At 42.3% G+C, this 25,323-nt stretch overlaps 2 protein-coding genes and 1 long non-coding RNA gene across 5 annotated transcripts; 1 reads left to right on the top strand and 2 right to left on the bottom strand.

Annotated features, from left to right (window-relative positions):
• Nucleotides 1-450: 450 nt before the first annotated feature.
• LOC124036998 lies at nucleotides 451-1,153 on the bottom strand. Its single transcript, XR_006839094.1, has 3 exons — nucleotides 982-1,153; nucleotides 840-935; nucleotides 451-757 (listed from the first exon to the last, which is right to left on the bottom strand). It is a non-coding gene; the product is annotated as an uncharacterized LOC124036998 (long non-coding RNA).
• Nucleotides 1,154-3,762: 2,609 nt separating this feature from the next.
• LOC124036997 (secretory carrier-associated membrane protein 5-like) lies at nucleotides 3,763-17,646 on the bottom strand. Its single transcript, XM_046351615.1, has 7 exons — nucleotides 16,960-17,646; nucleotides 15,937-16,015; nucleotides 15,572-15,691; nucleotides 13,639-13,795; nucleotides 13,087-13,188; nucleotides 12,467-12,584; nucleotides 3,763-4,279 (listed from the first exon to the last, which is right to left on the bottom strand). The coding sequence occupies exons 2-7, from the start codon at nucleotides 15,941-15,943 to the stop codon at nucleotides 4,082-4,084; spliced, it is 702 nt and encodes a 233-aa protein (XP_046207571.1). The 5' UTR covers nucleotides 15,944-16,015; nucleotides 16,960-17,646; the 3' UTR covers nucleotides 3,763-4,081.
• A 2,351-nt stretch (nucleotides 17,647-19,997) lies between these two features.
• Nucleotides 19,998-23,995, top strand: LOC124036995 (protein mono-ADP-ribosyltransferase PARP16-like). 3 transcript variants are annotated; one of them, XM_046351613.1, is made up of 7 exons: nucleotides 19,998-20,054; nucleotides 21,056-21,255; nucleotides 21,490-21,627; nucleotides 21,872-22,078; nucleotides 22,317-22,488; nucleotides 22,780-22,967; nucleotides 23,764-23,995. In XM_046351613.1, the coding sequence occupies exons 2-7, from the start codon at nucleotides 21,064-21,066 to the stop codon at nucleotides 23,941-23,943; spliced, it is 1,077 nt and encodes a 358-aa protein (XP_046207569.1). In that variant the 5' UTR covers nucleotides 19,998-20,054; nucleotides 21,056-21,063; the 3' UTR covers nucleotides 23,944-23,995. The 3 variants fall into 3 exon arrangements, with proteins under 3 accessions (XP_046207569.1, XP_046207568.1, XP_046207570.1); XM_046351612.1 differs by lacking the exon at nucleotides 19,998-20,054 and adding an exon at nucleotides 20,081-20,409; XM_046351614.1 differs by lacking the exon at nucleotides 19,998-20,054 and adding an exon at nucleotides 20,090-20,409 and having other exon boundaries at nucleotides 22,780-22,924.
• Nucleotides 23,996-25,323: the final 1,328 nt, after the last annotated feature.

Here is a 25,323-nt window from a genome sequence, read left to right as displayed (position 1 = left end):
CGGACACGGTAAACGTAAAGGATTGTAGCCTGGTTTAACCAGATTGGATAATGCGCTCACCACTGTTTCGCTATCAATGGTGAAATGTATTGACATCAGGAGATCAGATGCCAGGCTAAAGGGATTATAATCTACTGGACTAGATACTGAATACAATGTTATTTTGCTGGTGCAATATTATTAACAATCCATTTTTATCATCCGCAGATACAGTATATAACTTTACAAACCTGCCCTATTCTGCTCTTACTGGCAAGGGCACATGCTATTTAAGCGAGGCCAATGTACAGTATATAAACTGAGGTTTATCATTTTATAGTTACAAGTTGATCTGTAAATTCATGTTTTTTATCGCTCCAGTGTGTTTAAGTGAATACAGCGAGCACGGAGTCGAAAATTCTGGTTTGAGCAAAAAAATATATAATAAATTATTCAATGATGAGAATAAAACCCATTAGAAGCCTTTTATACACCTATAATACCAACGACTGTGGAGAGACAGAAAGAGCAGAGCTGCATATACACTCACATACCTTCTAGAACATATACACTCTGCCTCACATACCTTCTAGAACATATACACTCTGCCTCACATACCTTCTAGAACATATACACTCTGCCTCACATACCTTCTAGAACATATACACTCTGCCTCACATACCTTCTAGAACATATACACTCTGCCTCACATACCTTCTAGAACATATACACTCTGCCTCACATACCTTCTAGAACATATACACTCTGCCTCACATACCTTCTAGAACATATACACTCTCATACCTCTAGAACATATACACTCTGCCTCACATAGAACATATACACTCTGCCTCACATACCTTCTAGAACATATACACTCTGCCTCACATACCTTCTAGAACATATACACTCTGCCTCACATACCTTCTAGAACATATACACTCTGCCTCACATACCTTCTAGAACATACCTTCTAGAACATATACACTCTGCCTCACATACCTTCTAGAACATATACACTCTGCCTCACATACCTTCTAGAACATATACACTCTGCCTCACATACCTTCTAGAACATATACACTCTGCCTCACATACCTTCTAGAACATATACACTCTGCCTCACATACCTTCTAGAACATATACACTCTGCCTCACATACCTTCTAGAACATATACACCTTCTGCCTCACATACCTTCTAGAACATATACACTCTGCCTCACATACCTTCTAGAACATATACACTCTGCCTCACATACCTTCTAGAACATATACACTCTGCCTCACATACCTTCTAGAACATATACACTCTGCCTCACATACCTTCTAGAATTTATACAGGAAAAGTACAACAACAACAAAAGTTTTGAGAAATATTTAAAATAAAATCATGTTGAACATCATCACACAATCAGACAAGACAATTCACTGTTTTTTTTTTTTTTTAAATATCTGGCATTCATGTACACATCTTCACATATGTTTCAAGTCTAATATTGTATTACACATTGTTGTAATATCCATCTTTTACATTTTCAGAGTTAACGTTCTTGAGACTAAAACATTTTCCACTGCAGTCAAATGTAGCTATGCGGTAGTTCCATCTCTAAATGAAAACATCGATACTTATAAAGGCTACAGTTATTTTCTTCCCGTTTCAGTTCATAAAATGAGATGTTTGTATAAACAATATTCAATGTTTTCTATATATACCATAATCACATCTATACTCATGTACTAACGTTGACAGCCACATTTTATTTTTTCACTTGTAAAGGTTCAACTCCACCATTACCCAGCAGGCAAAAGTGTTTGAAATGATGTCACGATGACATCATTGCAACCAGATTTGCCCCCTGGGTAATGTAGTCTTTTTTTTCTTTTAAAGCATTTGCTTCACAGGGTTCACTTTAGGATTAGTGAGAGGATTGACCAATGGGAATAAACATTCATAACATCTAACATCTGTCCATCTACAAATAGCAAATACTATATCTTCAATGGGGAATTAAGACTACGTTTTGAAAATGTTCCATTGTTCCCATCATTCCCTTCTGCCCCCTATAGACAGAACTATCTGCCCCCTATATACAGAACTATCTGCCCCCTATAGACAGAACTATCTGCCCCCTATAGAATGAACTATCTGCCCCATATAGACAGAACTATCTGCCCCCTATAGACAGAACTATCTGCCCCCTATAGACAGACCTATCTGCCCCCTATAGACAGAACTATCTGCCCCCTATAGACAGAACTATCTGCCCCCTATAGACAGAATTATCTGCCCCCTATAGGCAGAACTATCTGCCCCCTATAAACAGAACTATCTGCCCCCTATAGACAGAACTATCTGCCCCTTATAAACAGAACTATCTGCCCCCTATAGACAGAACTATCTGCCCCCTATAAACAGAACTATCTGCCCCCTATAGACAGAACTATCTGCCCCCTATAGACAGAACTATCTATAGATAGAACTATCTGCCCCTTATAGACAGAACTATCTGCCCCCTATAGACAGAACTATCTGCCCCTTATAGACAGAACTATCTGCCCCTTTACAGATGGAACGATTTTTGTTTGACCTAGTCTAAATTCTTAACTGGGTTACAGTAGTCATAGACTTATCTGGAATGTTCCATCCTATACGTAAGACCTTAACACTGTACACGTGTGCTTAAATTGGTTGTTATTATTAAACATCTATCAATTATTTCACTTATAGTCAACAGAATAACATGCTCGCTCAAAACACACTCCCCATAACCTGAAATAAATCTGAAAATGTTGAAGAATTGAACACCTCTAATATGGCTAATGTTGACGACGCCAAACAGAACGTCTGGTATTTCTACTGTAGACAGACTAACATGTAGCTATTAGCCATCTAGCAACTAGCTAAATCTAAAAAAAAACAGATGAATACAATAAAGTCATTTTATGTCTAAAACAAAGTAGATGTCTATTCCTGAGAATCTAAGTGATACAAAATCAAAATTCAACATGGACAAAATTGTGATAATCCTTTTTAAATAGGATTAAATTCGGTCTTTCTGCATTTTTGTCATGTCCATGTGGCAAAACTGCATCCTTGACAATAATACAGTACTGCAAAAACAAGTACAAACTGTTTTTCAAAAACATGACAGAACATCACAAGCCTACCCCACTAGGTCCCTGTCTGGATCAGTTGGTAGAGCAGGGCACTTGCAATGTCAGGGTTGTGGGTTCAAATCCCACGGGGGACAAGTACAAACAAAGTACAAAAAAATGTATGCTCACTATTGTAAGTTGCTCTGGATAAGAGCGTCAAGTCAAATGTACTAAAACTAATGTATTTTTTTGAAACGTTGCAATGGCTCTAGTAAGACAGTGTTGGGTTCTTCTATTCAAAGCTAATGAGCATTACAGGGCAGTGCAAGTGTCTGTCTGGCACATGGAAGCAGAGAAATTAATATTGTGTGTGCGTGTGTGTGTAATATGTTATTACTATGTGCAATAACTATGTGCATGTTTGGAGTGCTGGTCCATGTTAGGAGATGGGTGTTATGAGTTTTGTAAAATTATTAATCCTACATTTAGGAAAAACCTTTTGAAGCAAAATCAAAACAGTATGACACATTTTAATATATACAGTGGGGAGAACAAGTATTTGATACACTGGCGATTTTGCAGGTTTTCCTACTTACAAAGAATGTAGAGGTCTATAATTTTGTACCAAATTAATTACTTAAAAATCATACAATGTGATTTTCTGGATTTTTGTTTTAGATTCCGTCTCTCACAGTTGAAGTGTACCTATGATAAAAATTATAGACCTCTACATGCTTTGTAAGTAGGAAAACCTGCAAAATTGGCAGTGTATCAAATACTTGTTCTCCCCACTGTATATATTTTTGTTATCTAAGAATTATCTGAATGTAATCGTGAATTGTGGTTCTCATTTGATGATCATCCCTTTTCATCTCCCCAGTCTGTCCTTCACCTAGCCTGGGAGGCTAAGTTTCTGCTCTCATAACAACTGACGCAAGATCAGAAACAGACTGTCACCCTGGCTATTCCTCACCCCTTACCTCCCACCCTCTCCTCCTCCCTGCCCTACATGCCCGGGTCGTCATAATTGTAGGTGGGTGCCTGTGAGTACTGGGGCTGTTGCTGCTGCATGGCTCCCTGTGCCACCCCCACGGCGGCCTGCTGCGCTGCCTGCTGGACGTGAGGGTTCTTCCAGGCCCCGGTGGTCCACTCCTCCTGGGCTTTACTCATACTGCCCCCAGTGCCACGGTACATGTTGTGCACCTGGAGAGAGAGTCAGGGAGATGGTGTTAGCGTGAGTTGTATTACTGTAGCACAAACAGAGGACACAATAAAGAGTACTGTCTTTGCTCATGTCGTCCCTGGTGTTATGGTACATGTTGTCCCTGGTGTTACGGTACATGTTGTCCCTGGTGTTAGGGTACATGTTGTCCCTGGTGTTACGGTGCATGTTGTGCCTGGTGTTAGGGTACATGTTGTCCCTGGTGTTACGGTACATGTTGTCCCTGGTGTTACGGTGCATGTTGTGCCTGGTGTTACGGTACATGTTGTCCCTGGTGTTACGGTACATGTTGTCCCTGGTGTTACGGTACATGTTGTCCCTGGTGTTACGGTACATGTTGTCCCTGGTGTTACGGTACATGTTGTCCCTGGTGCTACGGTACATGTTGTCCCTGGTGCTATGGTACATGTTGTCCCTGGTGTTAGGGTACATGTTGTCCCTGGTGTTAGGGTACATGTTGTCCCTGGTGTTACGGTACATGTTGTCCCTGGTGTTACGGTACATGTTGTCCCTGGTGTTAGGGTACATGTTGTCCCTGGTGTTACGGTACATGTTGTCCCTGGTGTTACGGTACATGTTGTCCCTGGTGCTATACCTATTTACCCTTATTCAGGTGCAAAACTTTCACTGGGGATGGGGGGGAGGGCATATCCCCCGCACATTCTGAAATTGCATTTTTGTCACCCGTAGTTTTATCATTGGAATGTGATACAAAACGAGGCAACGGTGTGCTTTAGGACCATGCGGACGCCTCCGAGCTGTCAGGTAGGCTGTTTGGAGTGTTTATCCGACTGGATAAAAAAAAAAATGTCCCCCCTCACTTCTAAAACCAAAGTTGCGCCCCCTGCCCTTATTTACCAGGTAGGTTGTTGTTCACCTGAAGAGAGAGACAGACTGAGAGACAGTGTGAGAGAGAGATTTATAGAGTACTGGTCCGGTTCCACAGTACATGAAGCAACACAAACATAGGCATAGGCATAGACACACACACACACACACACACACACACACACACACACACACACACACACACACACACACACACACACACACACACACACACACACACACACACACACACACACACACACACACACACACACACTTTGTACTGTAGATACAATGCCTTGCGAAAGTATTCGGCCCCCTTGAACTTTGCGACCTTTTGCCACATTTCAGGCTTCAAACATAAAGATATAAAACTGTATTTTTTTGTGAAGAATCAACAACAAGTGGGACACAATCATGAAGTGGAACGACATTTACTGGATATTTCAAACTTTTTTAACAAGTCAAAAACTGAAAAATTGGGTGTGCAAAATTATTCAGCCCCCTTAAGTGAATACTTTGTAGCGCCACCTTTTGCTGCGATTACAGCTGTAAGTCGCTTGGGGTATGTCTCTATCAGTTTTGCACATCGAGAGACTGAATTTTTTTCCCATTCCTCCTTGCAAAACAGCATTTGTGAACAGCAGTTTTCAGTTCTTTCCACAGATTCTCGATTGGATTCAGGTCTGGACTTTGACTTGGCCATTCTAACACCTGGATATGTTTATTTTTTAACCATTCCATTGTAGATTTTGCTTTATGTTTTGGATCACTGTCTTGTTGGAAGACAAATCTCCGTCCCAGTCTCAGGTCTTTTGCAGGCTCCATCAGGTTTTCTTCCAGAATGGTCCTGTATTTGGCTCCATCCATCTTCCCATCAATTTTAACCATCTTCCCTGTCCCTGCTGAAGAAAAGCAGGCCCAAACCATGATGCTGCCACCACCATGTTTGACAGTGGGGATGGTGTGTTCAGGGTGATGAGCTGTGTTGCTTTTACGCCAAACATAACGTTTTGCATTGTTGCCAAAAAGTTCCATTTTGGTTTCATCTGACCAGAGCACCTTCTTCCACATGTTTGGTGTGTCTCCCAGGTGGCTTGTGGCAAACTTTAAACTACACTTTTTATGGATATCTTTAAGAAATGGCTTTCTTCTTGCCACTCTTCCATAAAGGCCAGATTTGTGCAATATACGACTGATTGTTGTCCTATGGACAGAGTCTCCCACCTCAGCTGTAGATCTCTGCAGTTCATCCAGAGTGATCATGGGCCTCTTGGCTGCATCTCTGATCAGCCTTCTCCTTGTATGAGCTGAAAGTTTAGAGGGACAGCCAGGTCTTGGTAGATTTGCAGTGGTCTGATACTCCTTCCATTTCAATATTATCGCTTGCACAGTGCTCCTTGGGATGTTTAAAGCTTGGGAAATCTTTTTGTATCCAAATCCGGCTTTAAACTTCTTCACAACAGTATCTCGGACCTGCCTGGTGTGTTCCTTGTTCTTCATGATGCTCTCTGCGCTTTTAACGGACCTCTGAGACTATCACAGTGCAGGTGCATTTATACGGAGACTTGATTACACACAGGTGGATTGTATTTATCATCATTAGTCATTTAGGTCAACATTGGATCATTCAGAGATCCTCACTGAACTTCTGGAGAGAGTTTGCTGCACTGAATGTAAAGGGGCTGAATAATTTTGCACGCCCAATTTTTCAGTTTTTGATATGTTAAAAAAGTTTGAGATATACAATAAATGTCGTTCCACTTCATGATTGTGTCCCACTTGTTGTTGATTCTTCACAAAAAAATACAGTTTTGTATCTTTATTTTTTTGAAGCCTGAAATGTGGCAAAAGGTCGCAAAGTTCAAGGGGGCCGAATACTTTCGCAAGGCACTGAATGTGGTAGTGGCCTGAGGGCACACAGTGTGTTGTGAAATTAATGGGGATCCATAATAAACACCAGGAAGAGTAGCTGCTGCCTTGACAGGAACTAATGGGGATCCATAATAAACCACAGGAAGAGTAGCTGCTGCCTTGGCAGGAACTAATGGGGATCTATAATAAACCACAGGAAGAGTAGCTGCTGCCTTGACAGGAACTAATGGGGATCCATAATAAACCACAGGAAGAGTAGCTGCTGCCTTGGCAGGAACTAATGGGGATCTATAATAAACCACAGGAAGAGTAGCTGCTGCCTTGACAGGAACTAATGGGGATCCATAATAAACCACAGGAAGAGTAGCTGCTGCCTTGGCAGGAACTAATGGGGATCCATAATAAACCCCAGGAAGAGTAGCTGCTGCCTTGGCAGGAACAAATGGGGATCCATAATAAACCCCAGGAAGAGTAGCTGCTGCCTTGGCAGGAACTAATGGGGATCCATAATAAACCCCAGGAAGAGTAGCTGCTGCCTTGGCAGGAACTAATGGGGATCCATAATAAACCCCAGGAAGAGTAGCTGCTGCCTTGGCAGGAACTAATGGGGATCCATAATAAACCACTGGAAGAGTAGCTGCTGCCTTGACAGGAACTAATGGGGATCCATAATAAACCCCAGGAAGAGTAGCTGCTGCCTAATAAACCCCAGGAAGAGTAGCTGCTGGCAGGAACTAATGGGGATCCATAATAAACCCCAGGAAGAGTAGCTGCTGCCTTGGCAGGAACTAATGGGGATCCATAATAAACCCCAGGAAGAGTAGCTGCTGCCTTGGCAGGAACTAATGGGGATCCATAATAAACCCCAGGAAGAGTAGCTGCTGCCTTGGCAGGAACTAATGGGGATCCATAATAAACCCCAGGAAGAGTAGCTGCTGCCTTGGCAGGAACTAATGGGGATCCATAATAAACCCCAGGAAGAGTAGCTGCTGCCTTGACAGGAACTAATGGGGATCCATAATAAACCCCAGGAAGAGTAGCTGCTGCCTTGGCAGGAACTAATGGGGATCCATAATAAACCCCAGGAAGAGTAGCTGCTGCCTTGGCAGGAACTAATGGGGATCCATAATAAACCCCAGGAAGAGTAGCTGCTGCCTTGACAGGAACTAATGGGGATCCATAATAAACCCCAGGAAGAGTAGCTGCTGCCTTGGCAGGAACTAATGGGGATCCATAATAAACCCCAGGAAGAGTAGCTGCTGCCTTGGCAGGAACTAATGGGGATCCATAATAAACCACAGGAAGAGTAGCTGCTGCCTTGGCAGGAACTAATGGGGATCCATAATAAACCCCAGGAAGAGTAGCTGCTGCCTTGGCAGGAACTAATGGGGATCCATAATAAACCACAGGAAGAGTAGCTGCTGCCTTGGCAGGAACTAATGGGGATCCATAATAAACCCCAGGAAGAGTAGCTGCTGCCTTGGCAGGAACTAATGGGGATCCATAATAAACCCCAGGAAGAGTAGCTGCTGCCTTGGCAGGAACTAATGGGGATCCATAATAAACCCCAGGAAGAGTAGCTGCTGCCTTGGCAGGAACTAATGGGGATCCATAATAAACCCCAGGAAGAGTAGCTGCTGCCTTGGCAGGAACTAATGGGGATCCATAATAAACCCCAGGAAGAGTAGCTGCTGCCTTGGCAGGAACTAATGGGGATCCTTGTGCTTCCTGGAGAGAGTCAGGGAGAGATTGAGATTGGTGTTTGAGATATCTTTATATTACCTGAAGTATAACACAGTACAGGCCATATATATTACTTGTCCATCAACTATGTAGTCGACAAGTTATTACCTGAAGTATAACACAGTACAGGCCATATATATTACTTGTCCATCAACTATGTGAGATTGGTGTTTGAGATATCTTTATATTACCTGAAGTATAACACAGTACAGGCCATATATATTACTTGTCCATCAACTATGTAGTCGACAAGTTATTACCTGAAGTATAACACAGTACAGGCCATATATATTACTTGTCCATCAACTATGTAGTCGACAAGTTATTACCTGAAGTATAACACAGTACAGGCCATATATATTACTTGTCCATCAACTATGTAGTCGACAAGTCAGGGATATTTATGAAATATTTTTTACTCTTTTATATTTAGGGAATCTATTGGGCTCCCGAGTGGTCTAAGGCACTGCATCTCAGTGCTAGAGGTGTAGCTACAGTCCCTGGTTCAATTCCAGGCTGTATCACACCCGGCTGCGATTGGGTGTCCCTTAGGGCTGTGCACAATTGGCCGGGGTAGGCCGTCATTGTAAATAAGAATTTGTTCTTAACTGACTTGCCTAGTTAAATAAAAGTACACTTTTATTTTTTTACAGGGATATTAATGAACATTTCAGTGTTCACATCAATGAAGGGTAAATGTGCCTGAGTTAGCAGAAGAGATCATATTCACCCGCCTGTAGTACCTGAGATGTGAGTCATATTATAGCCAAAGTCAAACTAAAGCTTGTAAGAAAGAAATACGGTCTTTGCTGTAAATTAGATCCGGGCCTGAATACATAGTGTCTACAGTAGGAGTGCTGATCTAGGATCAGATCCCTCCTGTCCATTTCCTGTCTTATTCATTCTGATATAAAAGGCTAAACTGATCAGCACTCCTCTACTCTAAGACACTTTATGAATGTGGGCCCTGATCTCCTGTTACTATAGCAGCCCATCAAGTTGTTGTCCTCTTCAGGTCAAAGACACTAAAGGATGCAGAGAGATCTGATCTCCTGTTATTATAGCAGCCCATCAAGTTGTTGTCCTCTTCAGGTCAAAGACACGAAAGCTATATTTGCTGGAGAACGTACACCAAGAAAATATGGTCAGAAAGATAAGATGATACAATTGTGGGTTTGTCTTGACAGTTTGCTATTGCCTCAACAGACAAGAGCAGTACTAGAAGTACGGTAGTAGTTAGGAGGAACTGTTTTTTTCAGCTGAATCATATGTTGGACGTTTACATACACCTTGGCAAAATACATTTAAACATTTATCCTCGTAAAAATGCTCTGTCTTTGGTCAGTTAGGATCACCACTTTATTTTAAGAATGTGAAATGTCAAAATAATAGTAGAGAGAATGATTTATTTCAGCTTTTATTTCTTTCATCACATTCCCAGTGGGTTTACATACACTCAATTAATATTTGGTAGCATTGGCCTTAAATTGTTTAACTTGAGTCAAATGTTTTAGGTAGCGTTCCACAAGCTTCCCATGATAAGTTGGGTGAATTTTGGCCCATTCCTCCTGACAGAGCTGGTGTAACTGAGACAGGTTCGTAGCCCTCCTCGCTTGCACACACTTTTTCAGTTCTGCCCACACATTTTCTATGGGATTAAGGTCAGCGCTATGTGATGGCAACTCCAATACCTTGACTTTGTTGTCCTTAAGCCATTTAGACACAACTTTGGAAGTATGCTTGGGGTCATTGTCCATTTGGAAGACCCATTTGCGGCGAAGCTTTAATTTCCTGACTGATGTCTTGAGATCTTGCTTCAATGTATCCACATAATTTTCCTTGCTATTTTGTGAAGTGCACCAGTCCCTCCTGCAGCAAAGCACCCCCACAACATGATGCTGCCACCCCGTGCTTCACGGTTGGGATGGTGTTCTTCGGCTTCTACTTTTGTTTCATCAGACCAGAGGACATTTCTCCAAAAAGTATGATCTTTGTCCCCATGTGCAGTTGCAAACCTTAGTCTGGCTTTTTTATGGAGGTTTTGGAGCAGTGGCTTCTTCCTTGCTGAGCGGCCTTTCAGGTTATGTTGATATAGGACTCATTTTACTGTGGATATAGATATTTTTGTACCTGTTTCCTAAGTCATCTTCACGGGGTCCTTTGCTGTTGTTCTGGGATTGATTTGCTCTTTTCACACCAAAGTACGTTCATCTCTAGGAGACAGAACACATCTCCTTCCTAAGAGGTATGACGGCTGCGTGGTCCCATGGTGTTTATACTTGCGTACTATTGTTTGTACAGATGAACGTGGTACCTTGAAAATTGCTCCCAAGGATGAACCAGACTTGTTTTTCTGAGGTCTTGGCTGATTTCTTTTGATTTTCCCATGATGTCAAGCAAAGAGGCACTGAGTTTGAAGGTAGGCCTTGAAATACATCCACAGGTACACCTACAATTGACTCAAATTATGTCAATTAGCCTATCAGAAGCTTCTAAAGCCATGACATAATTTTCTGGAATTTTCCAAGCTGTTTAAAGGCACAGTCAACTTAGTGTATGTAAACTTCTGACCCACTGGAATTGAGATACAGTGAATTATAAATGAAATAATCTGTCTGTAAACAATTGTTGGAAAAATGACTTGCACAAAAGCACAAAGTAGATGTCCTAACCAACTTGCCAAAACTATAGTTTATTAACAAGAAATTTGTGGAGTGGTTGAAAAACAAGTTTTAATGACTCCAACCTAAGTGTATGTAAACTTCCGACTTCAACTGTATCTACAGAAACCACACTGCACATATTGCTAGAGTCCATTATACTCTAGTCAGAGTGAGAAATGTGTTGCCAAAGTTCATTATACTCTAGTCAGAGTGAGAAATGTACAAGTCAGGGCTTTAGAGTAAAGTGTGGAAGTTATGGTAGAACATTACAAGATAATGTTTTAATATTGTTTTATGTATCAAATACTTGGATTAGTACTCTCTGATCTGTGTCTGTGGGACTGAGTTGGGCCTCTTCCATTGAATGATTAGTGCATGTGAAAGTCTGGCCTGTCTGCCAGGGCCAGGTGAACCGTCCAGTTTCTCTCTCACATGCAGATGAACACTGGACTTGTGAGGAGGATCCAGTGTCCCATTGTTGCATTAGTATCTGTGTGTTATTAAGGAGTGCCAAGCTGAGAAGGTGACCCTGTATAAACAAGCAGTAAAATGACCTAGAGACAGAAACCTGGCGACATGTAAATCTTGCTGTCTGTTACTCGATAACACAATGTACCTTCGTATAATTCTGCACATCTGTTGATTGTCATGAACATTCAGGAGGATGTACTATGAAGAGCTGTGACCTAAATCTGCTGGTGGGTTCTCAGCCATCCCCTCCGGATGATTGTTGACCAGCTCCATTATTGCTGTATGTTTGTATGTTTGACTGTACGTTTGTTTTTACTCCACGTGTAACTCTGTGTTGTTGTTTGTGTCACACTGCTTTGCTTTATCTTGGACAGGTCGCAGTTGTAAATAAGAACTTGTTCTCAATTGGCCTACCTGGTTAAATAAAGGTGATTTAAAAAATAATAATAATAATAATGATTAATTATTAACGTTTGATTGTTTTGAAGAAATCTAAAAGTCTCTCTCCTTTGGACAGAAATATTCCACAACAAAGTGAAAATGTATGTAGCACACACACACACACACACACACATAGTACTATGGTACCTTGGTGAGCCCGGTGAAGGAGAGGACAGCCATGGCAGTGAACATGATGGTGGGGATCAGCATGACGACAGCGGAGCCTATATTGGTGCTGAAGAAGGTGATGGTAGCCAGCCAGCCACTGGAGGAAGGAAAGAGGAAGAAAACCACAACAAGGTCACAGCAAGTCCACACCTGTTCTAAAGGCAGGTTTTCCCTAATGATAACAATACTATCAGCTGTTAGGCCTACGGACGAAAATCAGGTCAATCAAACAAGCAAATCAATCAAACTGTATAGCCCTTTTTTACATCAACAGTGGTCACAAAGTGCTTTACAGTAACCCGATCTAGAACCCCAAAGAGCTAGGAGAAGTGGCAAGGCAACTGTGGAGGAACCTTTCCCTAGAAGGATGTAACCTTGAGCGGAACCGGAGGGCCATACTATCAAAGCCAATGGGCGTGACTCTCCCACAAAAAAAACAAAAAAAACATTGGTGTTTTATCAGGCTTTTTCCAAGTAAAAAAAAAACTTTAAAAAACATGACATTTTGGCCATCAATGGCCTTCATCAGACTGAACCTAGAAGGAAGAAACCTTGAGAGGAACCAGATTCCCGAGAGGACAACCAGGCTCCGTCCTTACCAGATGCCCCAGCCTGGAATGCCTATACACTGGATGATGCTGATCACCACCTGGGCCATGAACACGAAGAAGAACGCCATGAAGTTGAACGAGCTGTCAGTCCTACAAGGGGGGGAGAAGTAAATCCGATCAGAAATCCAGGATTTAACCTAGACAGTGGAGGCTGCTGAGGGGAGAATGGCTCATAATAATGGCCGGATCAGAGCAAATGGAATGGCATCCAACACCTGGAAACCATGGAAACCATGTGTTTGATGTATGTGATACCATTCCACTGATTCCACTCCAGTCATTACCACGAGACCGTCCTCCCCAATTAAGTTATCACCAACCTCCTGTAACCACTGTATATCTGGGGGGGGGGAAATAGCCTGAAGAAAGGGTTTACTCACGTCTCTCTGCCTCATCTAATGTAACACGGGCTGCGTTCAGTAAGTCAGAGCGGTGTTCCAACGTTTAATTCAACAAAGACAGTACTGAACGACCAAAACGTTGGCGAACGTTAAACCATACTGAACGCACCCCAGATGTCAGAAAGAAGGATGTACTTACTTGAAGGCCTTGTAGATGGGTCTGAACCAGCACACGTAGGAGCAGGGGGTGAACAGGATGAGCCACAGAATAGCCATGCCAAAGTTAGTGGCTCCGCCCCCGCCGCACATCCATGCCAGGCAGCCAATCAGATTGACCGCCAAGGTGGCACTGTTGACTGTAATGATCACAGGTGGTCAAAAAAGATTAAATAATGATATTAACGGTGGACCTTGCATTATTTACAATGCAGTAGCATTGGTCATGTTTTTAAATGTAATTTATTTAACCATTCAGGTCAATTAAAAACAAATTCATATTTACAATGATGGCCTGGTGTTCATTAGGGCATGCAACGGTAATGGAGAATGAGGGTGTCTGATTGGACAAGTCCAGGTCGTCCCTCTCTGTTTCAGTCTGTTTTCAACGGTTTGGTGCCAAATAAACAGGACCATCATGTTACTGTTTTCCCATTTCCTGTTAGCACAATTACATTGTCTGGGACGGGGACCTTATGTAATTAAAGTACAACAGCACCGTCTGTTATTGGATGATTAATCGAGCAAAGTAAAGTTTAATTGGTTGCTTCAGATTTGTATGACAGTTCGCAGAGACAGGAAAGGTAACTTTATGATTTTGTATCTTCGGTATAGGGGAGAGATCTCTATGGTCTGTGTCCCAAATATAAATATTGAACGATTTTTTTATTTTACCTTTATTTTACTAGGCAAGTCAGTTAAGAACTAATTCTTATTTTCAATGACGGCCTAGGAACAGTGGGTTAACTGCCTGTTCAGGGGTAGAACGACAGATTTGTACCTAGTCAGCTCGGGGATTCGAACTTGCAACCTTTCGGTTACTAGTCCAACGCTCTACCCAGTAGGCTACCCTGAGAATATGCTGTAATTTGTATGATTTGTATTAAAAAAAAACACAAAATGAAAAAGCTATCTATTCAACACACAATACAGTGACTACTAGGCTAAAGGGCACAAACTAATGATAAACTATTGGGATTATTTATAACATATATGTCACAGGACTTACTTATACAATCCCCAACCTGAGTGATAATGCAAATTAAATGAAAATGATAATGAAAGGTATACAATCATCCATCCATCTACAAAGATTACCATTGAAACTATTAGCTGCAGTTTCAGCTCTTGTTGTCAAGCCAACGGTATAGATGGGAGGCTTTGAACTAGCGGATGTTGATTTAGATGAAAAACCATGTCAAGTAACAATTCTTGGCTGGATGCCTGAAAGTCTTATCAAAGAGCTTCAAACCAGCTACACCCGCCTTCCTGGTATACCTGTGTTTGTTTCCCACAATGCTTTGGGTGACGTTAAAAGTAATCTGAAAAGGCCAAACGGTAACAGTAGCACTTAACAGCTTGCCGTTATGACGTCACTCAAGCAATCTACACAATAAATACGCAAAGGACTTGGTTAGAATGGGCCGGCGCTGCTCGGTACAGCACCAGAACCTCTAATCTTCTATTGCTTGAGTACCGACCATCTCTTGTAGAATATTAGCTCTAATACTTGATGACTAAAACCCAGTTTTAGTTCAGAACTAAAAAGCATTCTCGATGGAAAAAATGGTGTATAAGGCTTGCTTAATCTGTCTGGGAAACTCTATTTAGTGCACTACTTTTGACCAGGACCCATAGGGTCAAAAGTAGTGCACTAAATAGGGAATAGGGTGCGATTTGGAAGACATCCTGTGGTTAGAGACTGAGTCATCTGTGTCAGTTTCCCAGACAGAACCCTATTGGTCCTGGCCAAAAGTAGTGCACTAAATAGGGAATAGGGTGCGATTTGGGAGACATCCTGTGGTTAGAGACTGAGTCATCTGTGTCGGTTTCCCAGACAGAACCCTATTGGTCCTGGCCAAAAGTAGTGCACTAAATAGGGAATAGGGTGCGATTTGGGATACCAACACACTCACAGATCCATAGGTAGTAGAGCTTCTTGCAGATGGAGCGGTGTACATCTGGGATCTCATTGAAGTCCTGATAGAAACATGGCTTCAGAGGGATGAAGCCAGGCAGAGGAGGGAAATTGTTTTCTGCGGGGGATAAAAGTAAGAGGCTCAGAATTTAACTTACTTAGTTAGTCAAATATTGAATTAAAAAACAAAAATCCAAGATAAAATATTAAAGTTAAAAGTATAAACATTCAACCTGATCAACACACAAGTTATATTAAAACAGTCAGATTACGCACCATGATTCAATATTCAGTACAGAAATCACACTCTACAAAATATTCCCACTACTATACCATCCTTGTATGTATAAAAACTGTTCTTACCTGCCATTACAATTTGATATTTTCCTCCAGTTGGAAATAAATATAATTCAGACTAAAACTCAACACCTTAGAAATTATCCTGAAAAGAATATTACATTGTATCAATATTTCAGCAAAGAAAAGTATAATTCTATGATCATAAACACCATAACTGCCTTCATATTATTCCAAGCAACAAACCGGTATGTAGGCTATCGGTAAGAAATATGAAAAACCTTGAGCGCCCAATGCATGGGTCGGTTAACAGTGAAATTACGCCAAAACCGACTCTCCCTCCCAGTGTGCTTTGCGCTCGTAGCCTTTATAGCCCACCGCCCCTACAATATGGGATTACAATGTAACATGTTACGTCGATTATGCATAATATTCTATGGCTACAAACCCTCCATTCTGATAGCCTCCTGAATACGGCCATTGTTGTCAGTGAGATATACATTGTAGATAATACATTGTAAATAATCTGTCATTTATTTTAATAAAGTTTGACAGTGTGATGATGGATATTTATGATATTTGCAGCTACCGTTCAAACACTCATAGGTTGAGGGTGTTTGGATGAAGGGCATTTTCCCAGCATATATTTTTTGCACCAAATGGGCCTATACCACCAGATTGATAACAAACGATGTTATGAGAGCACGAATCAATGCAACGTTTTACGTTTCTCCGATGTTGTTATTCATTTTAAAGGATGGGCAGGATGTAAGATTCCGCTGTTTGTTTGCTACAATTGCATCGTGATGAGCACTACTGTCAATGGAGAAAGGGGCGCCCTTCAGATGAGTAACCGTAGTAGAGACCTAGCCTACGACACGATGGAGTATTTTCAGCAGGACTCAATAAACAAGTCAAACGATTGTACCATTCCTGCCGCATGATTATTCTACATTCTATTAATGCACGGGGCATTTAGTAAATCTATAATTCTCCCAATCGTGTGTAATTGAAACAGAATGAGTGAATGAAATGAAATGTAAATAAAACGGTATGGATTCGTTACTTTGGAAAGGATCTATCGCTTACCTCTTTTTTTTCTTCCAAAACCAGGAATGCTGTTACTATGCAACGTTCTTCAATTGCATTATATGACGATATTCTTTATGAAACACAACACACGCTGGTGAAATTAAAACGAGAGACATAAATTCTATATTCGATTCAAATCTGCAAAAACCAAACGAGAGTTTGGGGGTAGAAAGCTATTCCGTGACGTCACGTTTCCCCTCTCTCTTTACGCACATACCGGTCCTACTAGGAAATGGTTTGAGGAAACGGAATCGTTGCTGGACAGAACTGTCCAACAAAAAAACTGCTTACTAGCGGTATTTCACTCTCACTATCTTAAAGGAAAGGTTCACCCATGTTCAGTGTTATATTGTTTTTGTGCATCTCCGAGTGATGCTCTATTGATTCCCTGGGTAGTTTCATGTTTTCATGTGTGTCTAATTTATTGGCGTTCAAGCAGGTAGAAATTCGTCCGGTATGATGTAGCACTGTGATAAAGTCTCTCTCGCTACACTGAAAGTTCATTGGAATAGTACTTTTAGATCGCGAAAACATCTATCATTCCTGTCACTGATGTCAGATTTCAATACTGGCCGATGTCATAACTCGGAAAGGATGTCTTCTCTCGAATGAGCCATTGATCATATTGTTTTTGCGATATTCCTACCTAGAGAATTCTAGCACATTTGTCCTATTTGTCAACCAGAGATATTATCCAAAGAAGATGGGAATCTAATGAAGGAAGAAAGTGTTAACGCCCGACCCAGCAGACAGTCGACCAATCGTGTTCACGTTGTCATGCTACGTAACGCGGTTGCTAAGCATTTCGTCAAGCAATGCCTTCTCAATATCCGTGTATTTTGTCGAATAACGTGCCTATTTTCCTCGAAAGTACGTAATGTCACGATTCCAGAACTATATGATATTACACATAGTAAGTTAATTATCTCACATCTCGGAAAATATTTGTAATGTTAACTTCTTGTTGACGAAATTCGTGATAATGTTTTTTTTTTGTTGCTAGCGCTCAATAGACTCCCATTCAATCATTGAAGGAGAGCGCCCCTTATCCCAGAATCACCCATAATGCACCGCGCGGCCCTTTGCGGCATGGGAAACGTTTCCCATCTCCTCAGAAGTGCATCTGCTGTTGCGAATGATCTGCAGTTTGAACACGGTGAGATTGTAGTCCAAAATTGATAGTGCAGTTTGTTTAGGCGATTTTATTGCTAACTAGCTACTTTACATGCTGATATTGCAAAAACAAAAAATAGTGTTTTCACATATTAGCGTTAAGCCTGCACTACTATAGTTTAAAATGAAGATGATAGCTGTTGAGGCGCATAATATGCTACAATTCTCTTTCTCTCTCTCTCATTTATATACAGTACCAGTCAAAAGTTTGGACACACCTACTCATTCCAGGGTTGTTCTTTATTTGGACTATTTTCTACATTGTAGAGTAATAGTGAAGACATCAAAACGATGAAATAACACATATGCAATCATGTAGTAACCAATTTTTTTTAACAAATCAAAATACATTTTATATTTGAGATTCTTCAAAGTAGACATCCTTTGCCTTGATGACAGCTTTTGCACACTCTTGGTATTCTCTCAACCAGCTTCATGAGTTAGTCACCTGATAATCTCCACATGTGACACCTCCTTCTCCACATGTGTGGTTCCCAACGTGAATCATGGAGAAGGAGGTGTGATTGTGTGGGGGTGCTTTGCTGGTGACACTGTCAGTGATTTATTTAGAATTCAATCACCACAATCACAGACAACCCAATTGAGGTAGTTTGGGTTGAGTTGGACAGCAGAGTGAAGGAAAAGCAGCCAACGAGTGCTCAGCATATGTAGGAGCTCCTTCAAGACTGTTGGAAAAGCATTTCAGGTGAAGTTGGTTGAGAGAATGCCAAGAGTGTGCAAAGCAGTCATCAAGGAAGAATCTTTTTAACACTTTTTTGGTTACTACATGATTCCATATCTGTTATTTCATCATTTTGATGTCTTCAAGATTATTCTAATGTAGAAAATAGTAAAAAATTATGAAGAACCCTTGAATGAGTAGGTGAGTCCAAACTTATGACTGGTATTTTACTGGTATTATATATATACAGTTAAAGTCGGAAGTTTACATACACCTTGGCCAAATACATTTAAACTCAGTTTTTCACAATTCCATTTAATCCTTGTAAAAATTCCCTGTTTTAGGTCAGTTATGATCACCACTTTATTGTAGGAATGTGAAATGTCAGAATAATAGTAGAGATAATTATTTTTTTCAGCTTTTATTTCTTTCATCACATTCCCAGTGGGTCCGAAGTTTACATACACTCAATTAGTATTTGGTAGCATTGCCTTTAAATTGTTTCACTTGGGTCAAACATTTCGGGTAGCCTTCCACAAGGTTCCCACAATAAGTTGGGTGAATTTTGGCCCGTTCCTCCTGACAGAGCTGGTGTAACGGAGTCAGGTTTGTAGGCCTCCTTGCTTGCAGACACTTTTTCAGTTCTGCCCACAAATGTTTTATAGGATTGGGGTCAGGGCTTTGTGATGGCCACTCCAATACCTTGACTTTGTTGTCCTTAGGCCATTTTGACACAACTTCCGACTTCAACTGTATATATAATCTCAAGAAGCAGCCCCTGCATAGAGGCAAATTTCCAGTAAAATACACTGTGGGACTATTCCAACTTCCCCCAGCCCACGCCACCCAACGTCCTCCATCATCCAACCCCGTGAGCAACAGACACAACTCTGGAGACACTCTGCAAGACTAGTTATCTTTTAATCGTGTCTTCAATACGTGGCCGGATACATGGTACCAGTAGAGGGTTTCGACAAGTTACCACAGACACAAAGTCAAAATGTACTATATTGTGAAAATGCATATAAACAAAAATGTAATTGTTGGTTTTCATTTAAGGTTAGGGTTGGTCATAAGGTTGGCAGTGTGGTTAGGTTTAAAATCACATTTTAAGAAGAACAATTATAGAAATGGGCGGGGTTTATAACTTTGTAGATGTGGCAACTAGTGATGTCCCCAGCAGAGAGGAAGAGGCAAAGCGAGAGGATTTACTCAGCCCAAAATCTGTCAGCGTGAGGTAAAAGTGTTCTTGTTTTACCTTAGTGGAGATAAGCCTTTTTTTCTATTGAGGTCTATAAGAGGTCTATAAGGCTTAATTGATCGAATAGAAGTTTCGCAATGTTTAGTCTGTTAAAATGTACTGATTGGATGCACGTGGAATTCTGACAACTTTGAGAAAAACGACTTGGTTTTTGCCTGTTGTTCACACGCGTATCTGCCCTCTCATCGGCTAGAATTGTCCCAGCTGGTCGCGCCTGCCTTCGATCACTGAACACATTTCCATTGTTAGAGCGGTCACTCAGCTATCTTGTCAATATATTACATTATCTTCGTTACCAGTCGAACCAGCGGTTGGTAACGGGCTCACTCAGGTAGGTTTATAAAGCAATACGTGTTTAATATCTCATCTAGTTATTACAAGTTGACAAGTACATAAAGACGTTTTAGTATTGTTTGTGAGCCAGATGTATTGCTTTTTGTCGGATATGCTAATTAGTTTATGCTAAGCTAACGTTAGCTACCCAGCTAGCTACCAGCTTCATCTAACGTTAGTTAACTTATCTTTCATCTTTATGACTGACCCACGTTTTTTTTTAAAGATAGCCTAAGCTACGTTTGTAAAGTAGCATTGTGTCTCTTTAAACGAAGTGTATTAATTATTTAACATTGTCATAATGAACCAACAGGTTTTGTTGACATATGGCACAACTATATAAACATTATTAGCTAACTAGCTATAGCCTGTGGCTGGCTACACATCCAATTTGCACTCAGCCTTTGGTGGTAAAGATGAAGTTAGTTAACGAGGTTAATGCTTTTCTGAATCAATTCTGATTAGAAAGGTCCATCCACATCTCTATGTAAATCTGATAGTGGTCCCTCCACATTTGAATGGTTTTACACAGTAGCAGTTCTCGCACAATCAATATTCTGTTTATACGTGTCCATTATTAGCTGTCAGTGATGTCCGTGTACACTTGGGACCTGCGACGCGTCTCTTATCTCCATTGTCTACAGTGTTGGAAATGCAGCCGCCACTCCCACCAGATGAAGTCAGGGAGCTGGTGTGTTCCTGTCTTCACAGGGACCCAGTAGCTGCTGACCTGAGATGCAGCCTGTTTGTTGCTGCTGCTCAGAGCTACAAGAGGGACTCACTGCTCAGACCCTACCCCCCCAGATACATCAGAGACACTGACACCAAGGAGTTTGATGAGCTGGTGAGGAGTTAGACAGGACAGGAAACACTGATATTTTCTCATATCAAAAGATAATTTTTGACTTATAATTTAAACCTTCAGATGCAGCCTTTCTGCTAGAATTCAAACACATTATTCAGCGTCACTGTGTACCACACCTGTCCAGTTGGTGATGCAATGTACTGTAATCAGTACTGTACTGTGTTGATGTAGCCGGCTCTCCTAGGTTATAGACTCCTCTTGTGTTCCTCCCAGCTGTCAGATGTGAGCAGTTTGCCTGGTGTGAGGGAGCTGGTGAGATTGAGACCTGGCAAAGCTGACCATCATCTGGCCCTCACTCACTGGGTTCTCTTCTCCAAGAGCTTCGCTGTGAAGACACTACAGAAAGACGAGGTAAAGGCAAAGTCAATAACATGATCACCTCACTTTCAACATTCTCAGATGATTGGATGTTCCTGTCAGCTCAGCATTACCATCTTATAACCTACACATAGCGTTCACGTCAAAGAGGTTTGGATCTCTTGGCGTAACTGCTAAGGTATTCTGCTGACAGTTGCTGGTCCCGGGTTTTAGTCCTGGCCAGGGCGGCCCTTGAATATCCTTGTTCCCTTTCTCCTCTCTGCTGCCCCTTCACCAGTATGTCAAGCTCTGTAACCTGACAGAGGCTGAGGGGATCTCTACGCCGGTCCCAGACTTTCTGTTTGAGCTAGAGTACTGCGACCAGATGAACGTTAAGTTCGAGAAGACGCGGGCGGGACGCGACCTCTTCTATGCATTCCACGGCAGCCGACTGGAGAACTTCCATTCTATCATACACAACGGACTACACTGCCACCTCAACAAGGTCAGTGCAGAAATGTGGCAGTCCCACCAGGCCTGTCATGATGGCGATGATCTTTGGTTCCCAGTAGCCTTGACATGTTGACAGTGCATTGTTATGTTGAGTCAATCAATAGCCAATATTATCTATAGCATCATTTGAAGTTGCAGAGTAAAATCTAATCATTTGTCAGACCATTCTTTTATTTTTTTTTGACTGACTGACTGTTGTGTTTGGTGATTTTTTTTTTTTCCCCTCACAGACATCATTGTTCGGAGAGGGCACCTACCTCACCAGTGACCTCAGCATGGCGGTCCTCTACAGTCCCCATGGCAACGGTTGGCGCGACAGCCTCCTGGGACCGTTGCTAAGCTGTGTCGCCATGTGTGAGGTCATTGACCACCCAGACGTCAAGTGCCAGGTAAAGAGGAAAGGTACGTTTGCACAACCTCTAGGATACTTCATAACAGATGAGTGGAGACCCAGTACAGGCAGAGGTGGATATGACTTTCCTCGGAGTCTGGTTTCTCTCAAGGTTTCTTCTTTCTAGGGAGGCTTTCTTCTGCTTGTTCTTAGGGCTTGAGGCCGGGTTACTGTCATGCACTTTTTTTATGTAAAAAAAAAAAAAAGGGCTTTTGATTAATTTGATGGACAATGCTACCGAAATGTAAACAACAGCGACCTCCTAAACCCTGTCAATAATTATTTCCCGAAACATGTTTTAGATTCGGAGACCATTGACCGGCAGCGATCCAGAGCCAGGAACAGTGAAGGAGGAGAGGTCCCTCAGAAGTACTTTGTGGTCACCAACAATCAGCTGCTCCGAGTCAAATACCTGCTAGTGTACTCTCAGAGAAGACACCTTTCCAGGTTAGTACCTGCTAGTGTACTCTCAGAGAAGACACCTTTCCAGGTTAGTACCTGCTAGTGTACTCTAGGAGAAGACACCTGTCCAGGTTAGTACCTGCTAGTGTACTCTAGGAGAAGACACCTGTCCAGGTTAGTACCTGCTAGTGTACTCTCGGAGAAGACACCTGTCCAGGTTAGTACCTGCTAGTGTACTCTCGGAGAAGACACCTGTCCAGGTTAGTACCTGCTAGTGTACTCTAGGAGAAGACACCTGTCCAGGTAAGTCACCTGTATAGATGGACTACTGTTAAAGTCCAACACCTCTTTGACAAACTGCTAACTGGATGCACAAATGCGGTCAAATATATTGGCACCTTGCACTTAAAAATAGAGCAGAATGTTCTGTTTTTTCTTTTCAAAATTGGTTCAATGTTACCTGCAATTTACCACATGTGAGATGATAAATTACACAGGAAACAATAATCATTGCCTCCAATGAAATGTATTTGAATTTAGAATAATTTAGTCGATTTTTACTTCAATTTAGATTATTATTGTTTAATTGTTCCTGTGCATTTGTAAATCAAACGAATAATTTTTTTCAACTTCAAGTGATTTGATCAAAAATAGAGAATCATGCAAGTGTGCCTATATATTTTACCATCTGTGTTATTCTTTGCTGCCCTCTAGTGGTGTCTTGGTGTGTTGCCAGTACATTGGGAAAAGGATTCCAGTTTGGCGTCAGCAGCCACTTCAGATTTTCATTGCCGTTCCAACTCCTATATGCGTTTACTTCTTCTGTAGTGCAGATGTAGTCTTTTGACTTTGTGTGATGTGATTTTTTTTTGTGATGTTTCCAGACATTCCCAGGGCAGGTCATGGCTGGTCAGACATCACTTTGCCATTATGATGAGTCTCTACCTACTGCTTCTCATCTTCATCGGTACCTTCAACTCCACCACATTCCTCTCCTTCTGGAACCGGCTATTCCGGTGACGTCATGGTGCTTTTCCACTTCAGCCCAAGATGGTCCAGCCTGAGGCTTCCTATGGGCTTAAACCCTGGTGTTTTACTATGGAAATAGTTTCCTTTCCAACGCTTGGGCTTGACCCTAAGGCACGAAACTCATTCCACGGAGTGCCAAGTGTCTGCAGGTTTTCGCGCCTCTCTTGTACTTGATTGAATTAAGAATTAAGGTGACTGATTAGTAAATAACTCCCCTCAACTGGTTGACTAGGTCTTAATTGAAAAGAAAAACCAGCAGACACTAGAGCCTCCATGGAATGAGTTTGGCACCACTGCACTTCAAACTTGGGAAGAGCAGTGTGTCAAGTTCAACAACCTGTGAAATTTCAACAGTTTCTTATGAGAAGGAATAGTTCATCTAGACATGGACCATTCTTCTCATTCATAGTGCCTTCCCTAACACAGAGACGGACAGACCGGACGGACAGACAGCACAGGAGACAGACAGCACAGGGGACAGACCGGACGGACAGACAGCACAGGGGACAGACCGGACGGACAGCACAGGAGACAGACCGGACGGACAGCACAGGGGACAGACCGGACGGACAGCACAGGGGACAGACCGGACGGACAGCACAGGGGACAGACCGGACGGACAGCACAGGGGACAGACCGGACGGACAGCACAGGGGACAGACCGGACGGACGGATCGACAGCACAGGAGACAGACCGGACGGACAGCACAGGGGACAGACCGGACGGACGGATCGACAGCACAGGAGACAGACCGGACGGACAGCACAGGAGACAGACCGGACGGACGGACAGCACAGGAGACAGACCGGACGGACGGACAGCACAGGAGACAGACCGGACGGACGGACAGCACAGGAGACAGACCGGACGGACGGACAGCACAGGAGACAGACCGGACGGACGGATCGATAGCACAGGAGACAGATCGGACGGACGGACAGCACAGGAGACAGACCGGACGGACGGATCGATAGCACAGGAGACAGATCGGACGGACGGATCGACAGCACCGGAGACAGACCGGACGGACGGACAGCACAGGAGACAGACCGGACGGACGGACAGCACAGGAGACAGACCGGACGGACGGATCGACAGCACAGGCGACGTGGACAAACAGGACAAACACCTTAACACTGTTCCCATTTCATGTGTTTTCCATTCCTTTGTATGTACAGTATACATGGTTATCACAGCTATGGTTATAACACCCTCACATGCTGACAACATCGCCCGCGTCTCATGAGCGAGCGTTGCAAAAATACATATATATGTTATTCAATCATTGCAGCCACACTGTTCACGCGTGTCAACGAGCGTCTTGCGAAGACGGCCAGCGCTTTGTAACGCTTGACGTGCTGTGAGTCTCTCCTCTCCCATCTCCTCATTGGTTTTTAGGAGCATATACTCACAT

Source organism: Oncorhynchus gorbuscha, linkage group LG06 (assembly GCF_021184085.1).
Source record: "Oncorhynchus gorbuscha isolate QuinsamMale2020 ecotype Even-year linkage group LG06, OgorEven_v1.0, whole genome shotgun sequence".
NCBI lineage: Eukaryota > Metazoa > Chordata > Actinopteri > Salmoniformes > Salmonidae > Oncorhynchus > Oncorhynchus gorbuscha.
This window is presented reverse-complemented; position numbering and strand designations above follow the sequence as displayed.

What these genes read in the sequence shown, in the direction of transcription:
- LOC124036997 (XM_046351615.1), bottom strand. An exon ending in CCCATCTACAAGGCCTTCAA is followed by an intron (nt 13,189 to 13,638) that starts GTAAGTACATCC and finishes CCCCCCTTGTAG; the next exon opens with GACTGACAGCTCGTTCAACT. An exon ending in ATTCCAGGCTGGGGCATCTG is followed by an intron (nt 12,585 to 13,086) that starts GTAAGGACGGAG and finishes TCCTTCCTCCAG; the next exon opens with TGGCTGGCTGGCTACCATCA.
- LOC124036995 (XM_046351613.1), top strand. Translation starts at nt 21,064, where the DNA reads ATGCAGCCGCCACTCCCACCAGATGAAGTCAGGGAGCTGGTGTGTTCC. An exon ending in CCAAGGAGTTTGATGAGCTG is followed by an intron (nt 21,256 to 21,489) that starts GTGAGGAGTTAG and finishes TGTTCCTCCCAG; the next exon opens with CTGTCAGATGTGAGCAGTTT. An exon ending in AGACACTACAGAAAGACGAG is followed by an intron (nt 21,628 to 21,871) that starts GTAAAGGCAAAG and finishes CCCCTTCACCAG; the next exon opens with TATGTCAAGCTCTGTAACCT.